Genomic DNA, 17,872 nt, shown 5'->3' with positions numbered 1-17,872 from the left:
AAATTACTCACTTTTCTCATTCAAAAGTACTCACTCCTTTAATCCCCCTTACTTTACTCTTCTATTCTTCTACATCGTTTTTTTTTGTTTGCTCAGATCTATTCTCTGCAGTGCTCACTCTGCCTTCCAGTGATGCCTGTCAATGAGTCTTTGACTCCATGAGGTCTTGGGGTAATAATAATAAGGTGACAAACACAAAAAAATTCAAATGCAGTCACTATTATACAGTTCCATTAGTTACTCAAAGTCATTCCACATATACAAAAGCTGCACTTCTTTCTCTTCAAATGATTCTGATTACATACCATTCATCTTTGCTCTCTGCATCAAACTCGTAATTGTCATACCTGGGCAAACACAATGACTACATTTTCTACCACATTATTATCTTTTATTCTCCTCAACAACCTTCTGATATCCATTTTTATATTCTTCTTGTCAACCTAGTCATTCATTCCTACTACTACTATTATCAACTCTTTTGCTCAGTTAACTCCTGACTTCCAATGCCTCATTTACTCTGCTCATTCTACTTTGAGGAAAACAAACTTCGTGCATCCTCTCATTCACCATACCTCTAATAATCAAATCCCCATACAACACTACTTGTAACCCATTCATTACTTCTATTATATGGCCATCATTTATTCTTCACTCTTCCATACATATCTAATTCTCTTCATTTCACTTTTTCATAAGCTTCATATCTTACCTCTTCTTCACCACCTCTGCTTTCAAATCTTGCATCAATTTTTGCTCTCATTCACTCTACTTGTCAGTTGCACATGCTTTATCTTGTTAGGAATCTGACTGAAGTACTAAATTCCATTAATCTCTAATAATAGTATTGAAATTTATATTTAAGTAGTATAGACATAACTATTTTCACAGGGGGTTTATTTCACAGCTTGCTGATGTGAAACATATAATTACATTAACTACATTTGTAGGAAATGAAATTAAAAATTAACTGGATTAGAAACTCAAGATAACAGTAAATAAATGAGATGTATTAAAATTAATTTTTATTAATCTTTAATTACAAAGCATTTATAGACCTTCACAAATAATGTCTAAATGCATACAAAATCAATTAAGAACATTTAGCTTACCCTTCAAATGGATGAACCACAATGGCTCTGGGCTTGTCCATGTTTCCTGAGATTACAACATAACGATTACTGCCATTCAGGTGAGCAACTTCAATCACATCATTAGATGGATCAATCCAGTACATATTTCCTTTTAAAATTAAACAATTGCAAAAATAAAAAAAAATAAAAATAAATAAATAAATAAATAAGCACTATGGAATCTATATTATACATAGTGTGTGTGTGTGTGTGTGTGCACGTGCGCACACATGCATGTGTATGCTCACTAAGGCATTACTTAAATATCAAAGCTAGATAACTGGTAGGAGATCTTTACTTAACCTATAAGGGATGCAGAGAACTGACTAAGGCTTATGACCTAAAGTCCATTGTGTATTTTCACAAGGTGAAAATACACAATGGATTTTGTGTATTTTGTCAATATGTATCTAATGCCAATATGTATCTAATGGATACTGAATGAATGAATGAGAGGCAGCCAATTTAGGATTTGACCAAACTGTATTTTGTGTTGGCTTAAATTAGAAACAAAAAATGATACTGCAACATATCGAAATGTCATGCTAACTGAGGCTGCTTATCATCATCAGGGAATGAGAGTTAACAGTGAAAAGTTAACTAACAAAATGAATATCAAATGAATTCAAGATAGGCACAATAAACATAAAATGCATCCATAAAAGATAAATCAAACCATAAATACAACTAAAGAAGTACCAAGTAAGGATAAAGGTAACTGATTAGGAATCTCGGATATTTTAAAAGTAGTCAAGTAGAAAGTATAACAACAAAGGAATTAGAATTATTAAAAAAAAAACAAAAATATTAATATAGTGATAACACAAACGAAACAGAAATTAAAGGCAACAAAAGATATAGATGATTTTACTACGCTATATAGTGGAATGGACCAACATATCAGAGCTTCTAGTGGCGTGGCCATTTTAATCAATAGTAAATAGAAACATAGAATATGAAAGTACAACTATGTAAATGATCGAATTAGAACAGTTAAATTAAAAACAAATAGAAGCTACCTAAACATCATAAGAATACTCCCCTGAAGAAGGTAGGAAAGAGGATTCTCAATACTTTTATGCGGAACTACAAAAACAGTTAAATAAATGTAATAAAAATGACTATATATTAATAGCAGGAGATCTTAATGCTAGAGTTGGGAATAAAAAAAATAAAAATAAATAAAAAATATATATATATAATAAATATTTATTACTATTATTATAATATTAAGAAAGAGACCTCGGGGGAGTCAGAGACTCATTGAGGGAGGACACATATTACACACCAGCTATCATACTTATTCTTGAATTCATTCACACTGCTTGCATTCACAACATCCAATGGCAATCCATTCCAATCATGCATCACCCTCTGAGAGAAAAATCTAGCCCTCACCCCTTTTTTAGCAGCCTTCATTCTCAGCTTCCAGGGATGCCCTCTTGTTCTTTCCCCACAAATTGAAAAATTCCATCAACTGAAATCCTGTATGACCCTTTCAGAAGGTTGTAAGTCTCAATCATATCACCTCTCTTTCTCCTGTTTGTTAGTGCCTGCAGTCTACAAATTCTTAATATGTCTTCATAATCAGTATTCCACAATTGATATCATTTTTAACACTCTCTCCAATATATCAGAATCATAATGGAAACCAGGAGACCAGACCTATGCACAACAGTCCAAGTGAGGTCTTATCAAGGCCTTGTAAAGAGGCAAAATGACATCCTTATCTTTACATGTGAACGTTCCTTTCAGCATTAGAAATATCTTTTGAGTTGTATTTGAAGTATGTTTTAAGTACATCCCAAGTATTTCCAATATACATGGAATGGCAGAGGAACAAAATCTATAGTTGATTATATCATTACTAATCAGAAACTAGCTCCAGATATGAGAGATGTACATGTTTACAAAGGAAGTGAAATTATTTTAGATCATTATTCAGTAGTTTCTAAAACAGAAATACTAGCAAGGTGAAGAAAGGAAGTAAATAAGAAAAAACAAGAAATAGAACAAGTATACAAAGTATATCTATTACAAGAAGAAAGCATTAGAATGCTATTTCAATCAAGATTAATAGAGTACCTAAAAGAATTTAAAGTTTTCTTTATTTAAAGTTTTCCATTAAAGAAATAGAAGAATGGAAAACTTTAAATAAAGATACTCCATAAAGAAGCCTTCGAAGTACCTGGAAATAAAAATAAAATATTAAAAAGAAACACATTGAAAATCTGGAACAAAGATATGGAAAATGCCATAAGAGAAGAACAAATGACATACAAATCACAGTGTGTGACAATTGGGCGATTCACAATGGCTGATAGTCAACTGGGCAATAGCCAAGTGGGAGATGGTTAATTGGGTAATCATCATTTGGGTGACAGAAACTTAAAAATTTTTGTACACTTGGCAGTCATGATTTGGTGGATTTTTTTTGTAAATATTGGTAAAATATATATAAATACATATATAAAATAAATATATTTTACAAATAAAATATACACAATGGCCAATAATCATTTATATATATATTTTACAAATATATAAATAAATATATATATAAATATAAATAATGTAAAATATATATAAATATATTTTACAAATCTAGCTTATTAATAATATGGTTAAGACTTATGAGGTATGAGTTGTTATAACTTATGAACTATGATACGTGTGTAGAGGCTTAAGTGCTGTGAGGACATCATGTTGGAGGCTTAATGGATTTTTTACAACACTCAAAAAGAATTAAAATAGAATTTAATACTTCCTATATTTTGTCCTAGTCACTAGGACATCTACAGGGATTACAAAAACAATTAATGTAACATATACACAAAAAACAAACAATACTAAGCCCAACCACATGGGTGACACTAAAGTCCTATCTAGGTAGAGCGCCCTCTAAGGGCAGTAGTAGGTGGCCTGGAATGTAAGGTGGGAACTCTGGTGATGAGAGTTTCCCAAATCTTTGGAAGCTTAATGCAACCATATTTATTGAGATTTGGTTGGTTTTTGAGAGCTGCTGCTGCTTCTAAGAAAAGTCTCTCTTTCTTGAATTTGCTGTGGTGGAGCATGGTGGATTTTCTTCCATGATACCCTGTGGGTGGTGTCCAAAACATGGTCAGCCAAGCCTGAATGGCCATAGTTGTGTTTGAAGATGTAAGACTTGTGTTCCTCCAGGTGGATGGATGCTGATCTGCCTGTCTGTCCAAAGTACGCCAGCTTACAGGAATAGGGTACTTTGTAAACTCCAGGCAGAGAGAGAGGAGGGAGCTGATCTTTCGTAGAACGGATAAGGGTAGCCAGTTTGCGGTGGGGCTTATATGCTGTGTATAGATTGTACTGTTTTAGTATCTTGGCTATTTTTTCGGATGTGCCACGGATGTAGGGTATGGTGATGGCATTTTTAAAATCTTGTTCACGAGAAGGACGGGGAATGGGGGAGGAGTTGATTATTTTTTTGATACTGTGATCGCTGTAGCCATTGGAGAGGAAAGTGCTGTGTATGTGGTTAAGCTCAGTAGTGAGGGAGGTTCCACTGGAACAAAGACTGTGGGCTCTCTTGGTAAGAGTTTTAATAATGCTATATTGTTGAGAGGGGTGGTGGTGGGAGAGTTTGTGAATGTATCTGACTGGGTGTGTGGGTTTTCTGTATACGGTGAAGGTAAGTGTATCATTAGGTAGGCGTGTGACTAACGTGTCTAGGAAGGGTAAACAATTGTTCTCAATCAACTATGGAAAAGGAAAAGAACAATTGTTTACCCTTCCTAGACACGTTAGTCACACGCCTACCTAATGATACACTTACCTTCACCGTATACAGAAAACCCACACACACAGGCAGATAAATTCACAAACTCTCCCACCACCACCCCTCTCAACAATATGGCATTATTAAAACTCTTACCAAGAGAGCCCACAATCTTTGTTCCAGTGGAACCGCCCTCACTACTGAGCTTAACCACATACTCAGCACTTTCCTCTCCAATGGCTACAGCGATCACAGTATCAAAAAAATAATAAACTCCTCCCCCATTCCCCGTCCTTCTCGTGAACAAGATTTTAAAAATGCCATCACCATACCCTACATCCGTGGCACATCCGAAAAAATAGCCAAGATACTAAAACAGTACAATCTACACACAGCATATAAGCCCCACGGCTAACTGGCTAACCTTATCCGTTCTACGAAAGATCAGCTCCCTCCTCTCTCTCTGCCTGGAGTTTACAAAGTACCCTGTTCCTGTAAGCTGGCATACTTTGGACAGACAGGCAGATCAGCATCCATCCACCTGGAGGAACACAAGTCTTACATCTTCAAACACAACTATGGCCATTCAGGCTTGGCTGACCATGTTTTGGACACCACCCACAGGGTATCATGGAAGAAAATCCACCATGCTCCACCACAGCAAATTCAAGAAAGAGAGACTTTTCTTAGAAGCAGCAGCAGCTCTCAAAAACCAACCAAATCTCAATAAATATGGTTGCATTAAGCTTCCGAAGATTTGGGAAACTCTCATCACCAGAGTTCCCACCTTACATTCCAGGCCACCTACTACTGCCCTTAGAGGGCGCTCTACCTAGATAGGACTTTAGTGTCACCCACGTGGTTGGGCTTAGTATTGTTTGTTATTTTTGTATATGTTACATTAATTGTTTTTGTAATCCCCATAGATGTCCTAGTGACTAGGACGAAATATAGGAAGTATTAAATTCTATTTTAATTCTTTTTGAGTGTTGTAAAAAATCCATTAAGCCTCCAACATTATGAACTATGAGTTATTTCCACATAATTGAAAAAAAAAACTAAAACTAATCCAGAAGAAATGACCTAATCTGACCTAACCTTCTGTGTGAATTTGCATCTGATATTCTAATTTTTGATAAATTAAAAAAATTTATTTTTTCGAAGAATTGATCATTCAAAAAATTTAATTTCGAAGAATTTGTTTTTTTAAGAATTATATCATATATCAAAATTTGTAGAATCATTTAAGAAAGAGATAGTTAAAAAAATGGTCCAAAAATAATTTAAAAATGAAAAGGTATACTTGCACAATATTAAAATAAAGAAAAAAATACAGTTTTTAATTCATTTATTAATATTATTTTGTAATTAACAAACATAGTTACACGTTACATATATACATTAAAACAAAAAAACAAAAAACTTTAAAACAAACTTTAAAACAAAAAAGTATATGATATTCAAAACAAAATTTTTACTTTAAATTTGATTTGAAGGCAGATGGTCCAAGATTTTTTGTCCTTTTAAGTCTGTCCAACAGAACACTCGTCCGGTCAGACATTTTGTCCAATCTCAACTCGCCAGGTCGGACATATTTCGTCCAATCTCAACTCATCCAGTCGGACATTTCATCCAATCTCAATTTTTCACATCAATGTCAAATGACTATTATTGTCACCTGTGTCAACTGACTAACCTACTACTATGCCAACTGACTAACCTGACCTAACCTAAAGTAACGTGTGACGGTGGACCATGCATATTGTCTTGCACCCTTCTCTTTTCTGTCAACAGACTATTATTGCCAGCTGTGTCACCTACTGCTGTAGCAACTGACTAACCAATGTGTCAACTAACACTCCTAACCTAACGTGTGAGAGTGGACCATGCATATTGTCTTTCGCCCTTCTCTTTTGTGTCAACTGACTATTATTAATGATCACAAGTTACTTATAACTCCTTGGACTAATATGAAGAATTAGACAAAATTGGACGAATAAGATTGGACAAAATGTCCTACTGGACGAGAAAAGTAATAAATGAAATGTAGGGATTGGACGAGATTTGCATTGGACGAAAATAATTGGACAAAATGCCTGAAACCTTAAATTTATTAATTCATATTATAGTTATATGCAATATAATTTATAATTTCAAAACTATTTTTGATATGGTGTTCTAATAAATTAGTAATTTATTAGAACACCTTCTTGGCAATTCTTATAGCAGGGTATGTAAGTTCTGTTTGCTACAAACTTGGTATTAACCAGGTCTACCTACTCACTGATGAGACCTCAATAAAGGCTGAACCCGGTCTGGGTAGTGACCCCTCATAATGTAGAACAGTAATACAGCTCCTAGGAGCTGGGTTTCACATTATGAGTAAATACCAAGAACAGTGATCAGATCTTGCTCCACCCTTGCTATGAGTTGCCTCAGTGTTGCACTACCAAATGGGTCATGTGTTGCACTATCCATTTATTTGCTTATGCTTGGACTCGCCGAACTTTATATAGTTTCTATATTCGGCATGAAACTCTTTGAGTTTCTTATTCGGCTATGAAACAATATGGGATGTAATATCCCTTAACTTAAATAATTTCATGTCGCTGAATTGAAGCCTTTGGCTCTTCATATAATTAGAGATTTAGAAATGTTTAATGTAGTTCTGTTTTTAATTTATTTTTATATTTAATTTTTTTAAACTTTATTTTATTATAATTTTTATTATTAGTTTTTTTAATTTTTTTTTTTTTTTGGATAGATCAGGATAGATAAAAGATTAATAAGCAGCTTAGATTCATTTTACTTTTGTAAAGTGCAGTAGCATGCTTCTTAACATATGTATTTTTCTGATGATGACCTCAATACAGAGGTCAAAACATCAAATGTTACTTTCCTAATATTAACTAATTATTTTAACACATGTTCTGTATCCCTAAATTCTTAACCATGAATCTTTGGTAATAAGGTTCTGATATATTAACCATTTTTAATATGTTTAAATAGTCAACATTCTTAGCTCCACTTCAGAAAAAGAAAGTACCAAGTCTGCTTTTTCTAGACACTTCAGCAACACACCAACCCACTGGATACCCAACTTCAATGAGCTACATCACATACACAAAAACATGCAAAAACAGGAAGATACATCAATCAACAGTCTAAGTGCCATCTCTCAAAACAATATAGCACTATGAGAACTTTAGTGAACAAGACAAAAATCTTCTGCTTTTTGATGATAATGTACTCATAGATGAGCTCAATCATATATGCATTATCTTCTTAATCAATAGATACAAACCCTGTGGTATTAGTAACATGCTAATTCCACCATCCATAGATTTTAGGAAGTCCATGATCATTTCATAGTGTCTAAGTAAAATGTATCTATAAAAAATGCTTAAAAAATTACAACGTGAATGCACAGAAAATCAGCATCCCAAAGAATAAGGGAAATCTAATCCTTAGATTTCCCTGTAAATTCGGTATCCTGTATGTGCATACTTTTTTTTATTACTATTATTATTGTTATTATTATAATCAGGATCAGATAACACCACAATTACATTTGGTAGAACCACCACTACAGGTGAATACCAAAACAAAGTTCTTGGATGACATCACCTTGAACACTGTAAGCACACTCCTATTAACACTAGTGATACACCTGTCATTATGACCACAGTAACATAGTCATGTGCTATGCTTAATTCCAAATCAAGTATATTCAAAAATTTCTATCAAAGAGATAGAAAAAGCCATGAAGAGAGAGAGAGAGAGACAAGTCTGTGTATTAGATAACCATAGCCATGCATGCATGTACTGGCATATTCTCCCTTTACATCTGATACTCTTCCCATGTAAGAATGGAAGAAAATGAAACATTTTGAAGAATGTGAATATATAAATTTTTTTTTTAAATGTACAAAGCTGTTAACATTAAAAGCATTACTTAAGATAGATAAATATACATAATCACACCAAGTCACTACAAATGAGAGGCTGAACAGTATCTACATGAAATGTAGATACTGTTCAGCAAAGATTTTTTACAATAAAATGGGACAAACTGCTCTGAGTTGTTGCCATAATATTTCATGTGAGATCAATCCAAACACAGCAGCTAGTGGAATAACCAGTAGCTATGACTACAGCTGATATCACTAGTTCTAACCTATTTCTTTCAACTAAGATTAATTACGACTATTCACATAATGAGTAAGATTAATTACAACTATTCGATAATACCTGCTATCCAGTCAATAGCAATTCCTTCAATGGCATCCAATCCTTGAACAACAACTTCTCTTTGAGTCATATCTCGTTTTATTCTTGTAATGCTTCCAGCTTCGCTATCAACCCAATAGAGAAAGTCTTCCGCTGAAATGAACACCAGTAATGAAGACATCCATAAAGTTTAATTTAGTGAAATATTAAGTAATTCTTGAATTCACAATAAATCTTACACACACACACACACACACACACACACACACACACACACACACACACACACACACTGCATAGGAGAAGAAAAAATCATCCAACATCTTTTATTTCCAAAGGGTGTAGTAGGCTTTTAAGATCAATGGGTAACTGATCTTAAAAGCTGAAAATTACAGCAAATAGATCTGCCATCTTGTAGTCCTAAACCCCACAAAACATATATTATAATTGTGCAAGTCTGCAGTTTTCTGGGGATGGAAAGTTTCACCCACCCCCTGCCTCACCAATACAGTTTTAGAGTTCATGAAATAACAAAACTGTATTGGTGACGATGTTCCTTTAGTTAGAAACTAGATTCAAACCTATAACAGTGTTTCTTTGGGTGGTCTAGCATGTAATGTAGAAGCAAATGATGTTTCCACTGGACTGCACAGAGACCCAATGACACACTAAAAATATCCAAACACATAAGTGAAGTACCATTTAGTAGAGAGATCGGTCACCTGAATATCATGAACAGTTCAATAAAAATGTTGAATCCACATTTCCTTGATAGTTTCAATGATCCCTTTTTTTTTGGTTTAATAGAGCTGTGAAACATTATCTGCGAAAGAGCCCATATAAATATGGTCAGGTAGTCTTTCAGAGAAAAATGTGTAAACTAAAGTTACTGGATAAATGACTTGTGAGTTATACAATAGAAAAGAGTAAGAAAATACTCATAAGAAAGAAAGAAAGAAAGAGAGAGAGAGAGGATTAAGAACATAGAGCATATAACAGGATGACAAAGGAAAAGTAAAGAAGCAACATTGTATGATAATTCCATTATCAGGGATGTGCTTAATGAGTGAATGAAATTGTATTTTTCTCATGTGAATATTGAAGAAGTTAGCAATTAGCATTCCATAACGCACCTTATTTTAATCATTTCTGCCTTTCAAGATTATTAATTCTCAAAGACAACAGGCCTCTTCTCAAATATGCTTTAAAAATCTTACCTGAAGCAATCAGTCAAGAATTCCTCTGGAATTCTATCATTAATTTAACAGATGGACACAACAGTCAATTCTCACTACAGAAAACTCATAGAGAAGGAATAGTCTATTAATTTGCAGTTTGCTATAATGAATCACTTTTAGCACAGCACTGTATTTTAACTTATTATGTGGTACCGCAATAAAATATGTTTCCAGTTTGTTATGACAGTTTTAATTTGTTATTTCACTGTTTCTCAAACAGTCAACTGTATGATATTTCTACTTCAACCATTTGGATTTGACCTTCTGAATTATGTTAAATTATCCAGTCTTTCAATATTTAAAAGTTCTGAAATCTTTTGCATACCCCCAATGCTATAATATATTTGTAGCTGTATTCATCCTTGATGATAATCTATTACGTCACTGCTGATTTAATTCTCAAGTAACTGCTAATTTTAATTTTCATATGTACTAAGTATCCCTACATTGCATTTCTGCATTCGTCATCTTGATCATCTATAATTCTTTTATGAGACACTCTGTGTACTACACAGAGGTGTGCTACAGGAGTACACCTGTAGTATATCACAGGTCACCACCTTTTCATAGACTCAGCACCTCCATACATCACTTTCTAATCACTGTCTGTCAGTCACCATCCAATTCATGCCAAACATTTATTTTGCATACTCGGCATTTAATTTTCTATAACAACCTTACATGTAGAATCCAGTGAAATGCATTGCAAAATCCAGAAATATGATGATACAGCAATCTCTCGATTAATGCGCTCTTTAAAACAGGTGCATTAATCGAAAACGCACTAATCAAATATAATAACCTATGGGAAAATGTATAATTCGTTCCTCAGATTTCTTTTTTGACCCTTAAGTTTTTTTTATAAAAGAATTAGGGTGTGTCTCAGGGCCTAGTTAAAGGAAAACCATGAAGCTGAAAGACAATAAAACATATTCAGAATATAAATTTATTATTTTGCTTCTTAACAAAGAATTGAGCTAACATAGTTTGGCGGGCATTCTGTTTCTTTTTTTCATACAACTGACAGTATGGCCCTATTGCCTCTTCTGCAAATTTTACTGGTTCTCTTTTCACCAGGGTCAATCACTAAGCATTACTTGCTTAAAAACTTCGATTGTGCGAAAAATATTTTAAAATTGTTTCTGTGAAATCTCTTTGGGCTTGTCAGTGATTAAATTTTCTTCATATTCTTCAGGATCTTCTTGCTGTGCATCTAAATTTAGCAGGTCGGAATCACTCAAATTCTCAGAATGAAATTTAATTAATTAGATTCATTTGAAAAGCCTCTAAAATCATTTGCACAATGTGGAAGAATGTGCTTCCAAATGGCTTGCTTATTGCTAGCAGTAATTTCATTTGACTTTGCGACTTTATAACTAGGCTGAGATTTCTCTGATTTGGCCAGAAAAGTCTTGGAAGGCATTCACTTCCAAATAAAAAAAGGCCAGTTTCATCGACATTAAACATTTGTTGATCACAATAGTCCCCTTTTTACACAATTTTCTTCAAAATCTTTGGATATCTCCTTATCTGCACTTGCAGCTTTGTCTGTAATTAGAAACATTATGTAGGCTATTTCTCTTTTTGAAACGCTCAAATCACCCAGCACTAACTTGGAATTCTTCTTTTTCATCATTGATATCACTTTCTTTCCAGGTTACAAAGAGACAATGCTTTTGATTTAATAAGGCTAGTGTTTAGTGGGATCTGTTTTTGGTTATAATCTTCGATTCATGTAAAAATAAGTCTCTCTAATTCAATCATTATAATACTTTGATTTCGAGTGCATGCATGATGAACTTGAAGCAGCCTTACCTTTCTCTTTGTATTCAGCAGTTGATTCACTCATTTTTGTGTTCTTGTCCTATCTTTGGTCTGGAATTGCCTTGTTCATTTTTCTTTATTATTTCAATTTTTTTCTTCAGGTGCACTAATTGAATTTGGGTATCGAAAAAAATGACGCTAATCGAAAACACACTAACCACGGGCGCATTAATCGAGAAATTGCTGTATACCCATTCCTCTATCCAAGTCTGCTGCAACTTGTTACAGAACAATGAACAGACTGCTAAAACAAGACCAAACCATGGTTTGGTCTTGTTTTAGCAGTCTGTTCAACAAGCATTGTTGAGCAGACTGCTAACAAGCTGTTCAGCAAACAAGCAGTTCAACAGCATCTGCTACTGACAATTCACCTATCGATGCAAATGCTAACCAGCATGTCCAGTATCTCAATAACCACATCTTACTAGTCTATAATTTGTTACATCAGTCCTAGCTGCACTGCTATATAATGGAATCATCTCCCTCTCTTTCCACTCATTAGGAATCATGAATGGGCTGAGATCAAGTTGAACAATGAAGTCAAGCAGTGCTCTGTTTTGCACATTCCTTCAGAGTGTGTGTTTGTGTGTGTGTGTGTGTGTGTGTGTGTGTGTGTGTGCGCGCGCGCACCAATATCCCACTGAGTCCAACTTCAATACTCAAGTCAAGCTCTCATCTCTTCTTTGACATCTAGAGAGCTAATGGGTCTACCTAGAAGATAAATCTTACTAAGTTGAACATACTTAATAACTCAGCTATTTGCTGTGCATTTGACTTATTCCTACCATCTGCAGGGTATTCTTCCATGATCATTCTTCCTTTTACTTGCTATACAGAGATAAAATACTCTCCGATTTATTTTGACCTGTTCATTTAACTTTTCATAATTTGATTTGACCTTCCTCATCAAGAACATGATGAAAGCGGCTTCCTTATATCGCTTAACAGCAGAGTCATTGCTCATGATATTGGATCCACAACATTTTGGGAAGAATGCAGTCAGATATTGCTTTCTGTAGGTGCCTTTGTCCATTTCCATGGACTTATTGCTTCCTGTATCATACAGTTTCTCATTCCAAGGCACTACATCAAGCTGCCTTCTCAGTTTATTATAATTACCTGCCTTATAGTTCTATGTCCCTTCTTAGAAAAAGCTCTTACATACCTTCTCCCCTACTAAGTCAAAACTGCATGTTCACCCTCACCAATCAAAGACATAATGGTCACCTCAGATTCTCAGCCACCATTACCAGATCCAGTGTTCTTGTATGATGAGTCCCTGCTATCACATCCTATTTAAGGTGGTTTTCCCTGAGTAATTCTCAGTAAATTCTCTTTCCCTCAACAGCTGAGTAACGGGAAGAAAATGTGCTTCAAATTCAATATTTGCTTCCATCCTTTGCAGTTACATGGCGTCACACTAATCCTTTCCAATTATAATGTTTGGATCTTTTATTGTAACATAATGATCTTCTTCTTAAGCTTTCACAAACCATTGAGGTTCTTAACTGTAGGCTTCACAACGGTGATCGTCTTGAGGATAAGGTGGTTGGCCCTATGCCTCCTGGTGCGTTCTATGTCTTTAGAGGCATGTGTTCACAGAACCAGTTTGCCTGTTCTGGGAGATGAAAAACCTGAGTTTTCTGGGTGAAAAACATCCTATTTCGGTATGAGACTGGCTAACTCACCTTTAGTTGAAAGAGACTAGATAAAAGTTCCTCATGTCTTGGACGGGAATTAAACCCAGGTCTTTCTGACCAAAGGGTTTCATCTATACCAACTGAGCTACGGAGGCTCTATAACATAGGATATATGTACAAATATTATGCTAACATTACTAAACATAATGAGACTGATTTTAGTTTTATCTTATAGAAAGTTTTTTAAATTACAGGTGTCATATTTCTTTACATTACTTTCAGCACTTACTGTACAATGTACTTAATTATCCATTATGTTATAATGCCAAAATGGAATGTTCATGCTCAAAAAACTCTAAAGAGCTAAAATGAAATGTTCATGTTCAGAAAATTCTAAAGAGCCAAAATAAATTGAAAAAATTCCTTACTTTTGGGATTAGAGAAGTACTAATTCCTACCATAAAAATACACAACCAGAAATATGAAGAGCATAACAATATATCAGAATACAAGACACTCACATGAGAAATGCAATTAATTTCAATAGCTTACAAAGTCTTAAAATGGGAAGAAACTAAAATCCAGAACAGTAAATATTTAGTCACAAAATCAAACGTGTTATTGTAGCAATAATACATAAACCATGAAATAATGCCAATCCATAATTCTAATAATAATGTACCATAGGGTTATAACTTTCTATGCATGGAACCTCATAAAAATGTCTTAGTTTGACCATGGATTCTTAAAACAGAAAAACACTTTCCACACTACTTGAAGTAGTGTGGAAGTAAAGTGGTCATGTACTTTTGAAAATCTGGTATTAGCTCCCACTGTTGTATAAATTCCTGGTAGTGAGTAAGTTAAAAAAACATCTCCTCACTTGCAACATTTATTAACACCAGATGCATACTAAATGAAACACAAATACATGATTTATAGTAGATGTTTTATGCATACTGTGTTGGTAAATGTTGCAATAAGCATTATATGTGTGTGATATAACCACTAAAAACTATACTGTTTCAAAGGGATTCAAAATATGGTCTTCTATCCATTAATTATAGTTCCTTACCATCATAAAAATCAATAGCTGTAGCCATGGTGACTCGAGATATAGGTGCTAAAATATGATCGCTTGATTCATTAGCATCCATGGATATTCCACGAATCTCTGAATTTAAAGAATACAGAAGGAATGTTTCGGTTCCTAGATAAATGAAAAATTTTTCTTTAAAAAATAAATAAATAAATATCAATATGCAATTAAAGATGCACACAGAGTTTCTTTGGATTATGAATTTTAAAATACCAATTTAATGTTTTTATTAAAATGACTCATAACTTCATCAGAAACTATTAAAAAATATACAAACATATGATAAAAAATAACACCAATTTTTTTACTTTTATTTATATACATTATTTTTAATGAAAACAGGATATTCATTTAATAATGGAATGGAAAAGTAGTAATCAAAAATATATTAATTTTCAAATATATAACTTAACAAACAGACGGGGGCTACTGCATCAAGGGTGGATGCAGTTAAAGAAGCGAACCCAGCAGGTGGAGAGAATGTTGAAGGCAGGAGCACCGAATGCTGGAAGAATAACTGCAAGGGGAAGAGAGGTGGCAGACATGATGAGGAAGAGGAAGGTGGACATTTTATGTGTGCAGGAGACAAGGTGGAAAAGGTGAAGGAACTGGGAGATGGGTATAAATTGTTCTGCTCTGGAGTGAATAAAGAGGGAAGAAATGGTGTCAGAATTGTGGTGTGTGTGGCAGAATGAAGGGCGAACTACTGGAAGTGGGTAGGAGGAACGACAGGATCATGCAAATGAAACTGGGGCTTGAAGAAAAGCAAGTGGCCATCTCATGTGTATATGCCCTGCAAGTTGGCTGTACAGCAGAGGAGAAAGATGAGTTCTGGAACGTGCTAGATGAAGAAACGAGGAAACTGGAAGAAAACGAGATGATGATTGTCAGAGGAGACTTGAACGGACACATAGGAAGACAGAACAGGGACTGTGAAAGGGTGCATGGTGACCTTGGAGTGGGAATAATGAACCAGGAATGTGAGAGGATTGTGAACTTTGCAGTAGTGTTTGATCTGGAAATTGTGAACTCGTTTTTCTACAAGAAGGAAGAACATTTGATAAACATTCAGAAGTGGTAACAACGGTTCACAAATTGACTACATTTTGACTAGAAGAAAACATCTTAAGGAAGTGACAAATTGTAAGGTAATCCCAACAGATCAAGTGGCAGAACAACACCAGCTGCTGTGTGCAGACTTTAAAATAAGATTGAAGATAACAACCTTTGGAAGCCATGGAATGAAGACAATTAAGTGGTTTCGCTTAAAAGGAGAGTGTGAGGAATCGTTTTAGGGAGGGGATTTCAGTTGGACTAGAAAGTGTACAAGATGGATGGAGACATAATTCAAAAGCAATTCTGAGCTGTGCAATTGAGGTGCTTGGTGAGACATCTGGAAAGATTAGAGAGCAGAAGGAGAGTTGGTGGTGGAATAAGAATATACAAGAAGCAGTGATGGCTAAGAGGAAGGCAAAGCAGAAGTGGGTTGAGTCAAGAGTGGAAGAGGCCAGAAAGGCATACAGAGAGAGAAAGAAAGAAGCCAAGAGAGTTGTGGCACAGGCAAAGGCCATGACATATCAAGATCTTTACGATCGATTAGAAACAAAGGAACGACAGAGAAAAATTTACTGACTGGCAAAATGTAGAAATAAGACATCAAAGGACATCTTACATGTGAGGCAGATCAAAGACTCTGGAGGAAGAGTATTATGGAGGGATGTTGATATAAGAAACAGATGGAGAATATACTTTGAAGGACTTTTGAATAAGGGAAAATGCAAGGACTCACAGAGAAGATGGGCAGCCTTCTGAGTGGATGGTGCAGAACATCAGTAGAGTAGAAGTGAAGGAGGCCATGAAGAGGATGAAGAATGGAAAATCAGTGGGCCCTGACAGGATCCCAGTGGAGGCATGGAAGGCACTGGGGGAAAGAGGGAATTGACCTACTGTGGGACCTCATCATGAAAGTTTGCCAACAGGAAAATATACCCAAAGAATGGAGGGAAAGTACTGTTGTCCCCATCTACAAGGGTAAAGGGGATGCACAAGACTGTAAGAATTACAGAGGAATAAAGCTGATGTCCACGCAATGAAAATCCTAGAAAGTGTTCTTGATGGAAGAAGGTGGAGATTGCAAAGGAGCAATTTGGATTCATGACTGGTCGATCAAGACAGATGCTATTTTGGGTTATGGCTGATGATGGAAAAGTTTTGAGAGAAACAATGGGAGCTACATCTTATGTTTATTGATCTGGAGAAAGCATATGATAGAGTGCCAAGGCAAGAAGTCTGGAGGTGTCTGAGGGAGAAGGTACCTGAGAAATATGTCAGGTTGGTGCAGGAGATGTACAGAAATGTGAAGATGAGAGTTCAGACTTGCCTGGTACAGCAGAAAGTTTTCAAGTGACAGTTGGCTTGCATCAAGGGTCAGCATTAAGTCCATTCCTGTTTGATATTGTGATGGAGGCGGTGAGAGAAGACGCACCTTGGGCAATGTTGTATGCAGATGACATCTTGCTGTGTGCAGAGTCAAGAGAAGAAGTGGCAGCTAAACTGGAAAGATGGAGGAAAGTACTGGAAGAGAGAAGTATAAGATTTAGCAGAAGTAAGACAGAGTATATGTGTTGCAAAATGGACGGTGGCCAGGAGACAGATCTGGAGCTGGAAGGAAATGTCATCAGGAAGGTTAGGGACTTTAGATACTTAGGCACAACAGTGGAAGAGGATGGAGAAGCTGAGAAGGAAGTGGGATGCAGCATACAAGCAGGATGGAGAAAATGGAGAGAGATGGCTGAAGTGCTATGTGATGAGGGTGCCGATCAATCTGAAAGGCAAAATCTATAGGACAGTAGTGAGACCAGCTATGATGTATGCTATGGAAACTGTGGCCCTGAGGATAAATAACATCAGCAGGATGGAGGTAGCAGAGATGAGAATCCTTAGGTGGATGTGCAGTG

At 35.3% G+C, this 17,872-nt stretch overlaps 1 protein-coding gene across 1 annotated transcript in view; it reads right to left on the bottom strand.

The window, feature by feature from the left end:
* LRP1 (LDL receptor protein 1) overlaps positions 1–17,872 on the bottom strand; it is a 1,646,373-nt gene that overhangs the window by 1,019,967 nt on the left and 608,534 nt on the right. The window contains exons 38-40 of the mRNA XM_090402369.1: positions 14,892–15,026; positions 9,136–9,267; positions 1,113–1,242 (exon numbers count right to left, since the gene is read on the bottom strand). Of these exons, the coding sequence (XP_090258495.1) occupies positions 1,113–1,242; positions 9,136–9,267; positions 14,892–15,026 (397 nt within the window). The remainder of the gene's footprint in view (positions 1–1,112; positions 1,243–9,135; positions 9,268–14,891; positions 15,027–17,872) is intronic.

The sequence above is a fragment of the Typopeltis vanoorti genome, chromosome 2 (assembly GCF_054136105.1).
Source record: "Typopeltis vanoorti isolate ZY-2024b chromosome 2, IOZ_Tvanoo_1.0, whole genome shotgun sequence".
Lineage (NCBI taxonomy): Eukaryota > Metazoa > Arthropoda > Arachnida > Uropygi > Thelyphonidae > Typopeltis > Typopeltis vanoorti.
Note: the sequence above shows the minus strand (reverse complement) of the source record. Positions and strands in the feature narration are given on the sequence as shown.